Genomic DNA, 15,108 nt, shown 5'->3' with positions numbered 1-15,108 from the left:
TAGTAATGTAACAGCAGATCTTTATTTGAAGGCCTTCAGAGGCAGTTTTTGAAGGATGGCCACAAAAGCCCCCCCTACAGAGATGAGTACACAGTTAGAGGTTTTAGGAAATTGGCATCATTGATAAAAGCACCAATTAGGAGGACAAGTGGTGATGCAATCCCCCCAGGTCAAGCCCCTTCTCTGGATCCCCCTGGGCACTGGCTGTGCTCTGTCCATGAAAGAGATCTCCAAGAGCTGCTCTCAGCCTTGGTTCCCAGGAAGAACCAAGACAGCACAGGGGCCTTGTACCTCCCAGGGCTTGGAGCTCTGGAATTTGTTTTTTATTTCTGCCCAGGGAAAGGCTATGGAAAAGTACTGGGAAAACTTGTCACTAATTCAATAGGTGACAGAGCCACAGATGTATGTGCGAAGGATACGGAGAACAGAGAAAAGAAAAAAAGGCAAAACCCAAACTGGCATCGACACCCTCATCCTCCCACAGCGTCTGCACCCTGGTTTGTCATGAGGTGTCAGACAAGCTCCTGTTCTGAGAGGGGAATGAGGGAATTCTCCCTTCTCTTAGGTGTCAACAACAAGTTTGTCCCTGCAGATCTCTGCTCTGGAATGACATCAAATAATAAGTGTTTGGGCAACAAGAACTCAATGTACAACTGGCCAGAATCCTTCCATTCCCTCTCTGGAGGGCTGAACACAGCAATAAAGCCCAGGAGTCACAGCCAAACCTCCAGCTCCAAGGCACTGGGGTGGGCTTGCCCGTCCTGAGTGTGCCTGAGCCAGCGAGAAAGGCCGGGATCAGCCAGGGATGGCCAAGGGAGAGCCGGGCCAGGCTGGGGAAGGCAGCCCCACATGGGCCAGCCAAGCGTATTTGCTGAGCCTCTTTTGCAAACAAAACCTGTGGATTCTGTCCCCTCCTGCTGTCCACGCCTCTCCTCTGCTCCTGCCACATCCTGGTGGGGTCCCTGGGCAGCAGCTGTCCTGTAGGACACCTCACATGGACAAGGAGCCCATTGCCTCCTTCCAGAGCACTTCTGGTGTTCAGAACGTGACTCCTGGTGTTCGTGCACAGCAGAGCCTGTGGGGCAGTACCTCTGACAGCTTTTGCAGCAGCAGCAGCCATCACTGAATGCATTGCAAGTGATTAATTTTCTAAAAAAATAAAAATAAACCTAGTGAGTGCAATGTGCTAACAAGTTAAAAATAATAATAGGTGTCTGTGACCATGCTGCTTCTGTCGGAATCCTTCAGGGGGATTCAGCTGCTAAGAACAACTTACACAGTTTGCCATGTTCCCATGTGTTAAACACCAACCAAATCACTACAGGCAAAGTCCCAGCTGTCAGTCATGAGGAGTGTAGGGGCTGCTTGGGGGAGTACCAGGCATTTCTCTCTTGTGTTATATCTGCATATTGGATAATTTAAAAGAGAAATTAAATGAGGCAAGGGGAGAGTGGGAAGCATGTTACAGACTCTTCAAAACACCATCCCCAAAAGTTTGCAGGGAAAATTCCATTTGACTGGTCCTTCTGTGCTTTATATAGAGCTCTGACAGAAGAACTTTCCAAGGGGAATGCACTTGCAGCTCTTTCAGACAGCAAGAAAGGCTGAACTTTGTTCACCTACCCAGACAGAATTTCTCTCTGGGCCGGTCTCAGACACAATGGGAGGACCTGGAAGTGTTGGAAGCAGCATCCATGACTGCTGACTCTTCCACACGAACAGCATTTGGGTGTTTTCCATGAGAGTTTTTCCTTTCAATCTGCCTCTAATCAATCCTGACTCACAGGAACGAGGCAAGCAATGCCATCTTTCTTTCTTCACACACAAATAAAGACTGGAAAAGTTACTCAGGCTTTTAGCAGAAGTAAGTTGATTTGTTTGACTTTGCTTTATTTCCAAAAACTCAATATTCAGCCATAAATCTTAGCCCTGTGTAAAAAAAAAAAAAAAAAAAAGAGCTCAGTGTTTCATTTTTAGCAAGTAGTTTTGCAAGCAAAGGGTGCAGAGAACAAGACGGTCATGGCAATTAGGAGAGGGCACCTTACCTGCATTTCTCCAAATGCAGACTTTTTCCAAGGGAAGGCAATACTGTTTTGCCATTTTGAAACTTTGTCTCTGTGTATGGAGTGCATAAACAATAAATACAAAACACAAAGAATTATTTCTAAGATTTCAAATAGATAATAAGTAAAAATTTTAAAACTTTGTTGAGAGGCAGGTCAGTCTCACTGGCAAGGCAGAGCTGAGGCTTGGGGCTCTCCACCCAGGGCTTCCAGGCAATAGTGTAAGCAGTGCCTGTGCTGTGCCCTGGCACCCTGTGATTTAGGCAGGCATTTGGGTGTGGTGGAGGTTCTACTGTCTCTGAAGATATTGATTCATAAACTGAATATTCTCTTTGTGGACCTTAGTGCAACACTCTTAAAGTTCAGGAAGCATCACAGAACTCTGTCAAATCAATATTTAATGTTTTATTAATCCCCTACTTAGCCAGTTCCCTGATTGGTTAAATGCAGTGTCTGTAAACCTCCTAGTTGTATTTTTACATTTTTACCTGAAAAGGCTCAAAATGCTAATTTAGTCTGATGGATAAACACGTGCTTGGAAAATTATTGGGGGAAAATGTAAATATTGGGGGAAAAAAATAAAAAACTTATAAGGGATGAGCAGAACCAAAACCCTGTGGGGAAAAGCTGTACAAGTATATGTCCATGCTGCTAACTAGTTATGATATTTTGTGCAAAGGATGTATTCATGTCACAATTAATTCCCTCAGAATGTGCCTAGCTCTGCATATCTGCAGCAATGGAACCTTCTGTTACTCTATTAATGGACATTAATTAATAATTGTTAATGGACATTAATTGCTGATGGTCACACGATACAGCTTCAGTCTCTTCCCCAGCTCACCAAAATGAGTGTTACATAGGAAGTAAACTATGTCAGAACTGAAATCAGTGAGTATCTAAAATATCCCACCTCGTGCTTCTAGCACATGCTCTGCTTCTAGGAGGTGACTGTAGAATCTGATTTATTCTGATTTTTACAGGACCTTTTTGTATGTACATAAAATGTGTAAATAGTAAGAATGTATTATTGACATTGATGCAACACAGAAGCTAAGAAACAAAGTACACAAAAATCTGCAAAATCCAACTGTTGCAGAAGTATTACATAATACACTACAGACAAAAGGGGTTTAATTTTCACTTTCAATGTGGCATCACTCGTAGAGTTCCATCTGGAATTTCTCAGAGGAAGCAAACACATCAGTAGTAGATGTGATCAGCCCAATAAACTGTGCTGGAGATGAGGCAGGTTTCAGAAAGCTCTTCTGGTCCAGTGTAAAGGTGGCAGCTCCCCTGCATCAGCTGCTCTGCAGACAGTGCATCCCCAGCCAGGCTGCAGGGCATTTCCTGGGCGCATTCCCGCAGGAACTCAGCTCCAGCTCCCAGGCACTGAGGTCCTCTGCCCCATTGAAAACCCTCTTCAGGGCTCCTACAAGCACAGATCAGGATACTTCTTTTCCTTGTCTTAAATTAGCTCCGGAAGTTGAAGCATTTTAAGAACTCAGCTCCCAGAAACTCTCAACTTTCTTTGTTTTTTGTTTTGGTTTTTTTTAGGATTTTTTAAAATCCCTGTATAAATTTTCAGCATTTGTGGAATTTTGCATTACATTTTAACAAAGTAACGGCATAGAAGACAAATCATAAGATCAGTAGATCTTCCCTTTACTTATTTCTGAGTTGAAGATCTAGACCTTAATACATTTTCTATCAAATTTTAAAATAATATTCCTATTTTAAAAAAAAAAAAATAGAGGAAGGCAAGGAGTTCAAGTTTTTTACCTTTGGTCACTTCAGTTATTGTCTCTGTAGAGCCATCTGTACATTATCTTGTCTGATTAAAGCCACAACATAAAACCTTAGATTAAATTAATTTGCTTTTATTGTTTACTTTAAGTTCCAATAAAGTTTGACTGCACATTCTCCATTCTGCCATGCTCTGAATGTGCTTATCTGCACAACTGAAATCCATGTTTTCTCCACAGCTATGAATAAAATAGATTTCCAATAAAAACGGACATATTTCAGAGGAATTACAAAATCATTTTCAGGGCAGGATTGATACTAATTATGATTTATTTTTATTCAGTTTACATTTGCTAAACTTGCTCTTAAACCAAAACAAAAAAAATGAAAGTGCAGTTGGTATAAGTACAGCTATTGGTATATGGCAGCTATATTGAAAACCAAACAAAGCCAAAAATATTTTGAACAGGAGTATTCTCTTTCCTGCTCTAACATTTGTTTCACATTCAAGACTTCCACAAGCTTTAAGTGGATGGGTCAGCTCTGTAAGACTCAAATTCATAGGGAAAAGTGACACGTAGAAAGGAGCTAAAAACCAATTCACCTTGAAAACTTTAACTGTGTTGTACAATTTGCCACGGTGTTCAATATATTTCAAAGGTATCCCATAATAGCCAGCAGTTCTCTACAAAGGTCACTGTAAAATCATATCCTGTATTACTCCATATTTCTGAAATAGTTCCTTGTCTGCCAGCTGTTCAAATGAACTTTGTCAATGCAAGCAAAGTTTCCAGGGTTATCACTCTGCCCCTTCAACTGCATTATCTACAGAGCCATAAACCTGAGTGGAAAAAAGATCTGGAAAGGTTTATAAAAGATTCCCCGAGCAGAGCTTGTGTCCAGCCTCTCCTCCTGAGCTGAAGCTGGGTTTAGGCTCCTGCCACCATGCCTGCCGATTACAATGGGACCTGGGAAATGGTGACCAATGACAACTTTGAAGGCTACATGGTTGCTTTAGGTAAATGACAAAATATTAATTAAATCAAGAGAAAATGGTTAAATTCTAAGTCAAATCCTCCTAAAAACTAATGTCCATTGTGGCATAAGGTTTTCTGCCAATCACATTACAAATCAAGTCATTGTTTTCAAAATTGTGATGATCTCAATATAAAAGCAAATGAAGATGTGTAGCTAAAGATGTTATTCTTTGTTTAGATAAATGAAATAACAGATACAGGGTGGGGGAAAAGCCCCAAAGCAAGAGATTTTCAGATCTAAAAGCTCTTTTTTACTCCTGGTATATTCTTACTGTAACAGTGCAGCCACAAGTTGGTTAAAGAGGAACAAGATGTTCTATAACAGTAAATTAACAATAATGCCATTATTAAATTAGTGATTTGAACTAATTATGGTACAGAGATGAAAAATTTGATGCTTTAACTGATTTTCTACTAGTTTTACCAAAGAATCTTAATCCTAATTGATTGATCTGTTCAGATTGAAATAGAAGAAATACATAAATGCATAAAAATAAACTCTCATCATTATTCATCAACAATTGAAAGCAGTTGCAATTTTCTCAAAGCTTTAACTCTCTTAAGAGAGAAAGGCAAGTTTCACTATTCATGGTTTTTAGCTTTTGCATTTGTGGAAAAAAAAACTCAATAACTTCAGGGACATCTGTAAATAATACACATATACACTTGTGAGGAACAAAACAAGAGAGTGCTTGAAAATGAGAATGATTAGGGCAATGTCTTGAATTTCAGCAGAAAGATACACATTAATTGAAGTGATTTTTTGCATATGTGCATATACAAACTATAACTTATATCTACACAATCAGCTTTAGTAATTTTAAATTGCCAGTGAATAAGCAAAAATAACCCAACACCAAAACCACTGCAAAGATGCATAGGCTGTAGGTGATTCTCAGAAAGAAATGGCAGGGAAAGGGTGAAAAGATATTCTTTGGCTCTTTTTCTCTCCATTTTACATTTTGTTGCTATTAATGTGCTCAGATTCAAAGCTCACAGGTTTTGAGGGGTATTTTTAATTCATCTGTCCTTTTAATTAATACATACACATTTCAATACTTTAATTAAAGATTAGGTTTGCCCTCTAAGTTAGAAAGTTTGATTTTATCATAAACATGTTACAAAGTAATTAAATATACTATAATAGAACTACATATCATTTTTATTGCTTGTATTGTTCAAAATGCAGTTATGAAAACCATGCTTTAATAAAGCCTCCCTGATTTTTCTCCAGGAGCTACAAGACCAATATATTAGTCAGAAATAGCATTTCTTTAGAGGTCTAGACATTTTTCCCCTCAGAGAGAACTAAATTTTATGTGGCCTGGCTATAAATCAGCCCCGGAGATACCTTTAATCCACCACAGCAGATAAAATATACCCAAGAAGTCTTGAATATAAATAGTGAACAAGACCATTATTCCCCGTGTATAAAAGTCACATTTTCTTCAAGCCTATCCTCTTACTCAACTTGATTAGTACTTCCCAAGTAGGATAATGAATCTAGCAGAAGAAAAGGGCCCCATTAGTGAGTGGCAGTGCTGGGCTGGCAGTGATTAACACCCACGTGAAACCACCAGAGGAGGGCCAGCAGACCAAACCCATCTTTCAGCCTCTTGCAGAAGCATGGGAGGTGATTCCATTTGCATCCAGCACCACAGCAGATCCCCTGGCAGCTGGTCAGAAATGTTTAGTGCAGACAGTGGTGCTGCTGGCCCTGGGACAGCCGGGGATGGTGCCAGGGATGTTCTCCCTGAGGTGACAGCAGTGCTTCCAGTGCCAAGCAGCTGTGTGCATCATCATGTTAGTCCTCACTGTGAACAAAATAAGGATGTCAAGGACATCAGTACTGCAGCAAATGTTGACAGAACATGAAACAGAAACTGTCAAATGCTCTGCACAAAAGCGCTTTTTTACTTTTTACTTTGAATGTTTCTCCTTTTGAACTGCAATTTATTTGCGTATCTGCTTTCAAACAATAATGGATTTCACTTTTTATTTCATTGCTTCTTTTTTCATTAATATAATTTTCATTCTTTTAAGCTAATTAATTAACCTCTTGTATACTCCCAGACTATAGGTTCATCATAAAAGTAATATGCCCAGGTCCTCTTGATTACATACCCAGTCTAACATGTTAAATCTCTGAGAAGGACTATTATTCTAAGATCCTTCTTTAGTGAGGCAAAAAAGGCACTGTCAGGCTTAACAGCCCCTCTTGTTTCACATTCTCAAAAAAATTCAGGTGATTAAACATAACAACATCAATTCACTTCTGGTTGTATGTTGTATGCTCACAACATTCCCACAGATATCCCATTAATAAATAAATCAGTGGAAGAGCCTCAAGTTGAAAGTGTACTTGTAAACACAAGACAATTTTTATTTGAAATTATCTTTTTCTCTGAAAAATGTTGCAGGTAAAAGCACCATTTGTGGAACTATGTTTGACTTACTTTATTTTTTAATGTGTAAATATAAATGCTGTGGGCCTTTATTTTCTTTAACAAATACTGGAATTTTCACTCTCTTTTCTGGTTTTTGACAGGTATTGATTTTGCAACTCGTAAGATTGCAAAACACTTGAAACAAACAAAGGAGATTGTTCAAAATGGAGACAATTTTAAAACCAAAACACTGAGTACTTTCAGAAACTATGAGTTGGATTACACTGTGGGGGTGGAGTTTGAGGAGCACACCAAAGGACTGGATAACCGAGCAGTAAAGGTAAAAACCCAGGGCTGTTGTCTGTTCATACCACAGTCACCACCAGGAGCCTGCAGTTCCCAAAATCAGCTGATTACATTAAGTAAAACCCCAATATTTTACAGACATCAGAGGATTTTTATAAAGCAGAAGTAATTTGCATCCTGAGACAGTTTTCTTTCCTGCTACAGGCATTTATTAGAAATGCAAATCAGGATGGCTACTGAGATACATGAGGACAATCATTAATTAGGTTTTTCTAGTGGAGGATTTTTCCAGCTTTTCTGATACACCTTATGTATCTAGAAAGTAGCAAAATTGTATTTTTACCTATGCATCCTCCTTAAGGAAACTGGGGGTTGATCCCTGTGAATTTAGGACTGCATCAATAGAATTTTTCATTTTGGGATGGCTGGATTTGCACTGATCAGTCTCAGCTGGGCAGTTTAACAGTTGGGCATTGTCAAAAATAAACCAGCACTCAGCTTTTACTCTTAGGGGAGCTTTGGGAAGGGGCAAGAAAAAGATGTGAGCCCAAGCCTGGAGCATGGCAGGGCAGGAGGGCAGGAGGGCAGCAGTGTGTGCTTTACTGCCTGGGGGATAACTGGAGTAGGCTGAGCTCAGAACTGCCCCAGGAAGCCGTGGCCACTTGTTCAGACACCTCTCAGGGGGATTTGTGGGCCCCTGTATCAAGGGCCATGTTGTAGCCCCTGCCCCACCTCCTGAGGCAGAGTCAGTTCCTGGGGGATTCAAACAAGGCTCTCTCAGAGAAGTCAGGGAAGAAACTAATACACACGAGCACCGATTCACTTCCTGAATTCAGCTTCATGTTTCTGTATCAATATTGCCTCTGTTTTACTTTCTTCTCATCCTAAAAGCTTAAGCAACGCTTTCAGATGTAGAAAGGCCAGTAGATCTGAAATTTCCATTGGCTGTCCCTGTTGGAGCCTTGCTAATCCAGCATCCCCTTCCTCCCTTGGTCATCATTCACTGAATCTCTGTTATCAGCTCTGCTGATTTCCTCTACCTCCACACCTCTATTCTGCCACTCAGTTCCCAGCTGCCAAACTCTGAGAAGCTGAGATCAAAACTCTGTCAACTAGGCCTGTTTGTTTTGGCAATTGCCACAGGAAAAGTGGCAGCATAAAGGGCACGTTTACATTTGAACTCACATCATCCTTTACTGGAGGGACACAAATTTAGCAGAAGACACGGTTTGTTCACCATGGATCACTTTTAATTCTCAAACTAACTTTGTGCAGTGTAACTCCTATGATTTCTTCCAAACTATTTCTCATACACAGCACTGCAAGCTGTCAAAGAGTAAGAGCCTTTTTTTTTTCACTATCCTAAACATCCCTATATCTAAATTTTCTTTCTGTCTCCTTCTCCAATGGGCACTGAGTGGAACGAATTCCTGTAACAAAGTCTATGCTTAAAAACACTGCTCCCACATCTCTTCAGATCACTTGAAGGCATTGCTAAGGATCTAAGGACTCATTAGTTTCATCACTCCTTAAATCCATCAATTAGTGCTCCTCTAGTGCTCATCACCACTACAAAAGCCTTGCTCTGCAAAGAGGGAGGGAGGGAGGGAGGAAGGCAGGAAGGAAGGCAGGAAGGAAGGCAGGAAGGAAGGCAGGCAGGAAGGAAGGAAGGAAGGAAGGAAGGAAGGAAGGAAGGAAGGAAGGAAGGAAGGAAGGAAGGAAGGAAGGAAGGAAGGAAGGAATCCATTTATAACCCTACCTGATTTAATTACTTTTGCCTAATATTAATTTCTAAACAAATCATGTTGTTTGTTAGAGGGGAGAAGGAAAAAGAACGCATGTCATGCCATTACTTTCTGAATTGCTCTAAAAGTATTTTCTGGTCATTTTATTAACAAAACAATGCCTCAAATACATTAAAGTTAGATGAAGGTAATAAAATTGGTAGGCAACATTTAAATGTAAAGAGGGCATGGATAATTTAAAGAGCATGTAGCTTCAAAATTCCGTAAATAAGAAAGAAATTAACTGAAATGGAATGAGTTTTGTCTCATTATTAATGGAAAGCTCCCTCATAAGAGAAATAAATCATCCAGTGCTGGACTAGAAAATGAATTAAGCTCCCAATACACTTGGAGCTTTATAATAACTGAGCTTTCATGGACTGTAACTGGTGCCTAATAAAGAATTGTGTGATACATGGTTAAATATGCCCCTAAAGGACAGTGGTTCAAATGCAGCACAATTCCAGCAGAGTTGCTTTGAATGTACCCTGGCACATCTGTGTACAGATAATTCAGCCTGTAAAGAGAACCTTTCTTTTCTGAGGGTTATCCTGCCCCTGGACAAGAATGAGCATACCCAGGACCTTGTCTGCCACTGCTAGACTGAATTATGCCAGACCAGGAGATGGTTGAGCATGGAAGGGATCTTCTGAGAGCACCAGGTCCAACCTGGCTGCTCAGGCAGGGCCAGCCACTTTGTCCAGCTTATGATCACATCTCTTTAAATTTCTTACTAATTGTTTTAATACAGTAGGAACTGACATGTGAAGACCAGGTGTGCCATCAGACATTTCAGAAAGTACATTAAAATATACAAACAAATTTAGTGTATGAGATGACAGTAACATACTGTTCCTCTTGTTACTTTATTCAGAGCTAGAAAAGGTGTTAGCACTGCACTTTGCAGTACAAGCCTCCAAATCTTCACTCATGAAACCCTATAACTTTTTTCGTTAACGGCTTTAAACAGCAAGGAAAAAATGCACTTTGCATATATTGCACCAGTAGCTGTAAACATACTCAACAGTTCACCAGTTAGTGTGAACACTTGTTACTCATGTATGTGAAGAAACACATGGAAATGACAATAAAGCACTGCAAAAGCTTCCCTCTGTCACACTGCTGTCATCCTGAATGCATCTGGGTTTTGTTTAAATGTTTTGTTGGTTTTTTTTTAATGAGGAAGTTGAAGAATGATAGGAAGCAACTGTAATTCTGTATTCACATTGTTTGAACTAATTTTTATATGTTCATAAACTTCTGGTTAATGTAACTGAGTTAATTATCTGGTTCATGCAGTCCCTGGTGACCTGGGATGGTGACAAACTGGTCTGTGTTCAGAAGGGTGAGAAGAACAACAGGGGCTGGAAGCACTGGATTGAAGGAGACATCCTGCATCTGGTAAGGGCTGCTCCACAGACCCACAGCACATCACTGAGGCTGCAGCACAGGCTCGGGTTTTCCATTTCAAAGGATTTGGGGTTTTTTCTAGTTAGAAAGGTCTTTAGACAGTTCTGATCTCTGAAATCTAAGGAAATTTCTCCTCTGTTTCAACTCAGGAATGCTCAATTTCTGTCCACCTGCTACCAATTAAATCATAACCCTGCAGTGGTTTTTTTTTGCTCCAGTCCACTTCCCTCCAGTTCTCAACCCTTCCTGTTACCTTGCACCTCTAACATAATCTTATTCTTATATAATCACTGGTAGGAAAAAAAAGAAAAGAGAAAAAAAAGGGAAAAAAGAAATCCAAACCAAAAAAACCCAATCAGATTGCAAGAAAAATGTTATTCGTTGGTTTTTTTTTTTCTGAGCAAAGCCATATGAAATTTTAGCACACTGTGCTGTAATACAGATCAGAAACTCCTGGATATTTAAGAGGATCCCACAAAAAACCTACACTGCAGTTATTTTTTCTTAGTTCAATAATAAATTCAAACACCTAAAGCAGCAAGCTGTAGCCTGAAGACAGATGTGGTGAATCCAAGAGAGGCCAGAAAAGCCTGTGCAGGAAATCAGCAATCAGTGATGTGCAGAAAGATTTCAAAATAACAGTATTGTAGAATCACAGAATGATTAATGTTGGAAAATACCTCCAGGATCACAAAGTCCCAACTTTGACTGAACAACACCATATCCATTAACCCATATCACAAAGTGCCACATCTACTAATTTTTTTAACACTTCTCAAAATGATAATGATTGCAGAGTTTCCTGGGAAAGCAATCAAAAAATGGGCATGATAATACTGGGTATTATCATGCTGGGCACAGTAGGTGGATGGAGAGATTCTTGAGAAGAGCCCACTGTTCTCTCCAAAGTTTTGCTGCGAGCTACCTGTTCCTTCACAGGTTTGCTTGGTTGGGCAGTCACAGTGGGGCCCATCTCTCTGCCTGAAAGGGCAAAGACAGGAATTCAAAACAAAAAAGAGCCACCCAACCGAAATCACCTGTCCAGTGCACTTCTCCAGCTGTCTGAACACACATTCAAAATGTTCTACGTACTGGCACCAAGATTTGGGCTGAGGCTGGTGGAAATAAAGCCAAGCAGGTCCTTATGGCAGTCTTCAGAAAATGTCCTGCAGAACTGGCCCTTTGCTGGCCACCTTTTTCAGTCCCTTCAAAGCTCTGTTGGGCAGAGGAATGCTGGCTGATGGAACCAACCAAACTGGCTGCACTGCAATGTGCCAGCCTTTAAGGGGTCACTGCAGCCCTGGGCAGCAATGGTGCATTGTTCTGGCCCCTAAGAAGCAGCTGGGCACACCTCTGAAGCAAATCAGCTTTTGAAAGCATTCCTCTTTTTTTATTTATTTCCTTGTTTCAGTGCATCTTGTGAATTTTGAGGCAGCATGAATTCTAAACTATTACAGTATATTGTTTTAATAACAGAACATGAAAAAGCCTTGAATTAAAGCAAAATTTTAATGCATTGTTCATGTTTATTCTTCCTAGAGTTCAATTCGTGTATCAAAAACTAATTACTGCAACATGAAGTGCATACCTGCTGTTTGGTTACATATAATGCACTTTTCTTACTGTTCTCTATTTCATAAAAATCAGTTTTTTAATGCAGTGGCTCAGTTGTAGCAATTTTTGGTGGGATCTGATATATATGCGAAATTAAACTTCTACCACTGTATACTTACTAATTGTTTTAATACTGCAGGAACTGACATGTGAAGACCAGGTATGCCATCAGACATTTAAGAAGAAGAACTAAAATGGAGCAGAAAGCCACCCAGATTGTTATCAAAATGTTATGTTCAAAAAGAAGAATGAAGCCAGATTTTCATTCCTTTGACACTTCTATGTGAAGATATTATGTGCCTGTTTATGGAAACAAGCACATTTTATAGAAATAACATCAAACAGTTACAAACTTCATAAATTCCTTTGCCTTTCAGTCTTGAGTTAAATAAAAGTAATTGCCTTTCAAATTATGTTTCACCCCATCTTTATAATGACTTCGAGAGGAATGTCCATTAGCAACAAGGCTGAAAATTAACAGTCACAATTATTTCAGTCACAGTCTATGTCTCCACAGTGCTGGATTATCATAATGTCTCTGGGTGACTGCATAACACTGGATATTCACTGGACTGCTTCTATTTAATTTAGTGCTGGATCACTAAGTCCACAGTTTCAGGCAACAGAATGCCTCACTGAGCACAATACATGTCCTTTCACATCAGGACTGTTCCCTTGGATTTGGCCCAGGTCTAAAGCCGCTGCTGGTTATCACCTGATCAATATCTCACAGCCTTTGTGAAGTGCAGCAGCTCCTCAGTACGATCCTAACATGGATCAATGACAATGCTGTAACTTCCAGTTAGAACTGGCAGCTAATAACCATCCCAGTGGAGAAATCTGCTGTTTGAAGCAAACCCTGCATGGAAGAGTTGCTCCATGGTGTGAAAACTAAGGCACACTTAGGACTGTGAGAGGCAAACTGCAGCGTACACACAGTCTGCGTGTACCCTGTGCAGAAAGAGTGCCTAGCATGCTTCAATCTTCACCTTGTACCACCTTTCAGAGACTGTGAAAAGAAAAAACTTTTCCATGCAATTCTTCTCAGTTTTATTCAGGGCTTTTCAAAATAATTCATGTTCTTTGCTAAAGGCAAGTTTAAGTTAACCATGGATGATGAACACTACTTCAGTAGATAGAAACTTTTATTATTCAACAAAATGTGTGCACACCTTCCCCAGAAGAGCTTGTATGCCCAAAAGCTCATCTGCTTTTTCCAATGACATGAATTATTCTAATAAAATACACTGTCTTTCCTACAACCTTGCCTTTCAGATATAAAAACTTTCACATCAGCTTTAGCACTGTTAAGTTCCCTCTTGTCCATAGGCTCCCATCCTCTGCTTAGTATGGGAGGAGTGAAAATCCACTGAACAGATCAGTGGATCAGTGGAAGTACAGAAAATATGTGAAAAAGCTTTGGCAGAAATGGAGGAGCATATGCTTTCTCCTCATCTCCACCTGCTCCTCAGCCCACTCACTGTCAATAGCTTGGGATAGGGAAGGAGGGAGTCTCCCAGCTGACAACTAGGTTACATCTGCAAAAATCTGATTAATGTACCACCAATACTTCTATGGCCATGGCCATTATCCTGGTTCCAGCTGGGTTTGAGCTAATTTTCCTTTTAGTAGCTAGTAGCTGGGTTTTGGATTTAGCATGAGACTAATGTTGATATCACACTGATGGTTTAGTTGTTGCTAACTCGTGCTTCCTCTAAATCAAGGCATCCAGGTTCCCTGTTCTGCCTGTGAGGAGGTGCACAACAGGCTGGGAGGGAGCAGAACCAGGACGGCTGACCCAAACTGGCCAGGGATATTCCACGCCATAGAATATCATGCTGAGCATATAAAGCTGCAAGAAGGAAGGGGGGGGACTGCTGTGTTTGGGATGGCATTGCCCAGTAATTCCTTGGTCTTCCCAAGGAGCTGTTACACAAGATGGACCCCACTGTCTGGACACGGCTGAACACCCGCCTGGGAAGTGAAGAATGAACTCCTTGTTCTGCTTTGCTTGTGCAGGCAGCTTTTTCTTCACCCATTACTGTCATTAGCCAGCCCTGGAGTTTTCTCAGGAATTGGCTCTGTGGTGCTTAGATGCTGGCTAAAATTAAACCACAACAGGCACAGAAGTGTATATGTCAGGATATTTTTATTAATTGGACTTTGCTTCCCCTGATAAAAGTTGACTTGGTATCAAACTTCCTGTGTCCATTGCCTGGGCAATGTTTTCATGTTAGCTTGCACAGCAGAAACTGCACTTGGAGTTAGTAAACTCCTTATTTTTTTCTGAGTCAGCCCTGACCTGGACTGCTCAGTAGAAATGTATTTAATTCACAGTTCTAAATCTCTGCTAGTTACAAGGATAAAAAAGTACCACAGCTCATTAAGCTTTCAAAATATTATCAGAATGTAATCACTAGGAAACAAAAATGTGCATGGTTTAATCAGTGACATTTCTCCTGGTTTGTTCTTGCCACAAGTAACCCTGTTTGTAAATTCACACCAAATCATAAATCCAAAGAAAATCTTTCATATATCACAAGGAACTACCATCAATTCACTAATGATGAATCTGAAGAGGGAAAGCAAACATTCTTCAACTGGTTCCTTATTATGCTCACTAATTCTGTCTAATGGTTATTGTTCAGAAGTAAAGGAAATAGGCAATTGAGCACAAGTAGACTTCGATTAGGAGGAAACTGGATCTGACCCCATTTTTTTGCCTATCTCGAAAATGAAAATTTCAGACTTTTTAGCATGA

At 40.2% G+C, this 15,108-nt stretch overlaps 1 protein-coding gene across 1 annotated transcript; it reads left to right on the top strand.

The window, feature by feature from the left end:
• The first annotated feature begins 4,703 nt into the window (after window positions 1–4,703).
• On the top strand, window positions 4,704–12,730 carry RBP2 (retinol binding protein 2). Its single transcript, XM_039727991.1, has 4 exons — window positions 4,704–4,827; window positions 7,395–7,573; window positions 10,623–10,724; window positions 12,487–12,730. Exons 1-4 carry the CDS (start codon window positions 4,755–4,757, stop codon window positions 12,538–12,540), a joined length of 408 nt encoding a protein of 135 aa, XP_039583925.1. The 5' UTR covers window positions 4,704–4,754; the 3' UTR covers window positions 12,541–12,730.
• The last annotated feature ends 2,378 nt before the right edge of the window (window positions 12,731–15,108 follow it).

Source organism: Passer montanus, unplaced genomic scaffold (genome assembly GCF_014805655.1).
Source record: "Passer montanus isolate IOZ18808 unplaced genomic scaffold, ASM1480565v1 scaffold63, whole genome shotgun sequence".
Classification (NCBI taxonomy): domain Eukaryota; kingdom Metazoa; phylum Chordata; class Aves; order Passeriformes; family Passeridae; genus Passer; species Passer montanus.
Note: the sequence above shows the minus strand (reverse complement) of the source record. Positions and strands in the feature narration are given on the sequence as shown.

Bases quoted from the DNA above. Each gene is read 5' to 3' on its own strand.
- RBP2 (XM_039727991.1), top strand. From the start codon at position 4,755: ATGCCTGCCGATTACAATGGGACCTGGGAAATGGTGACCAATGACAAC. The intron at 4,828-7,394 runs GTAAATGACAAA...GGTTTTTGACAG, and splicing joins AGGCTACATGGTTGCTTTAG to GTATTGATTTTGCAACTCGT. The intron at 10,725-12,486 runs GTAAGGGCTGCT...TTAATACTGCAG, and splicing joins AAGGAGACATCCTGCATCTG to GAACTGACATGTGAAGACCA.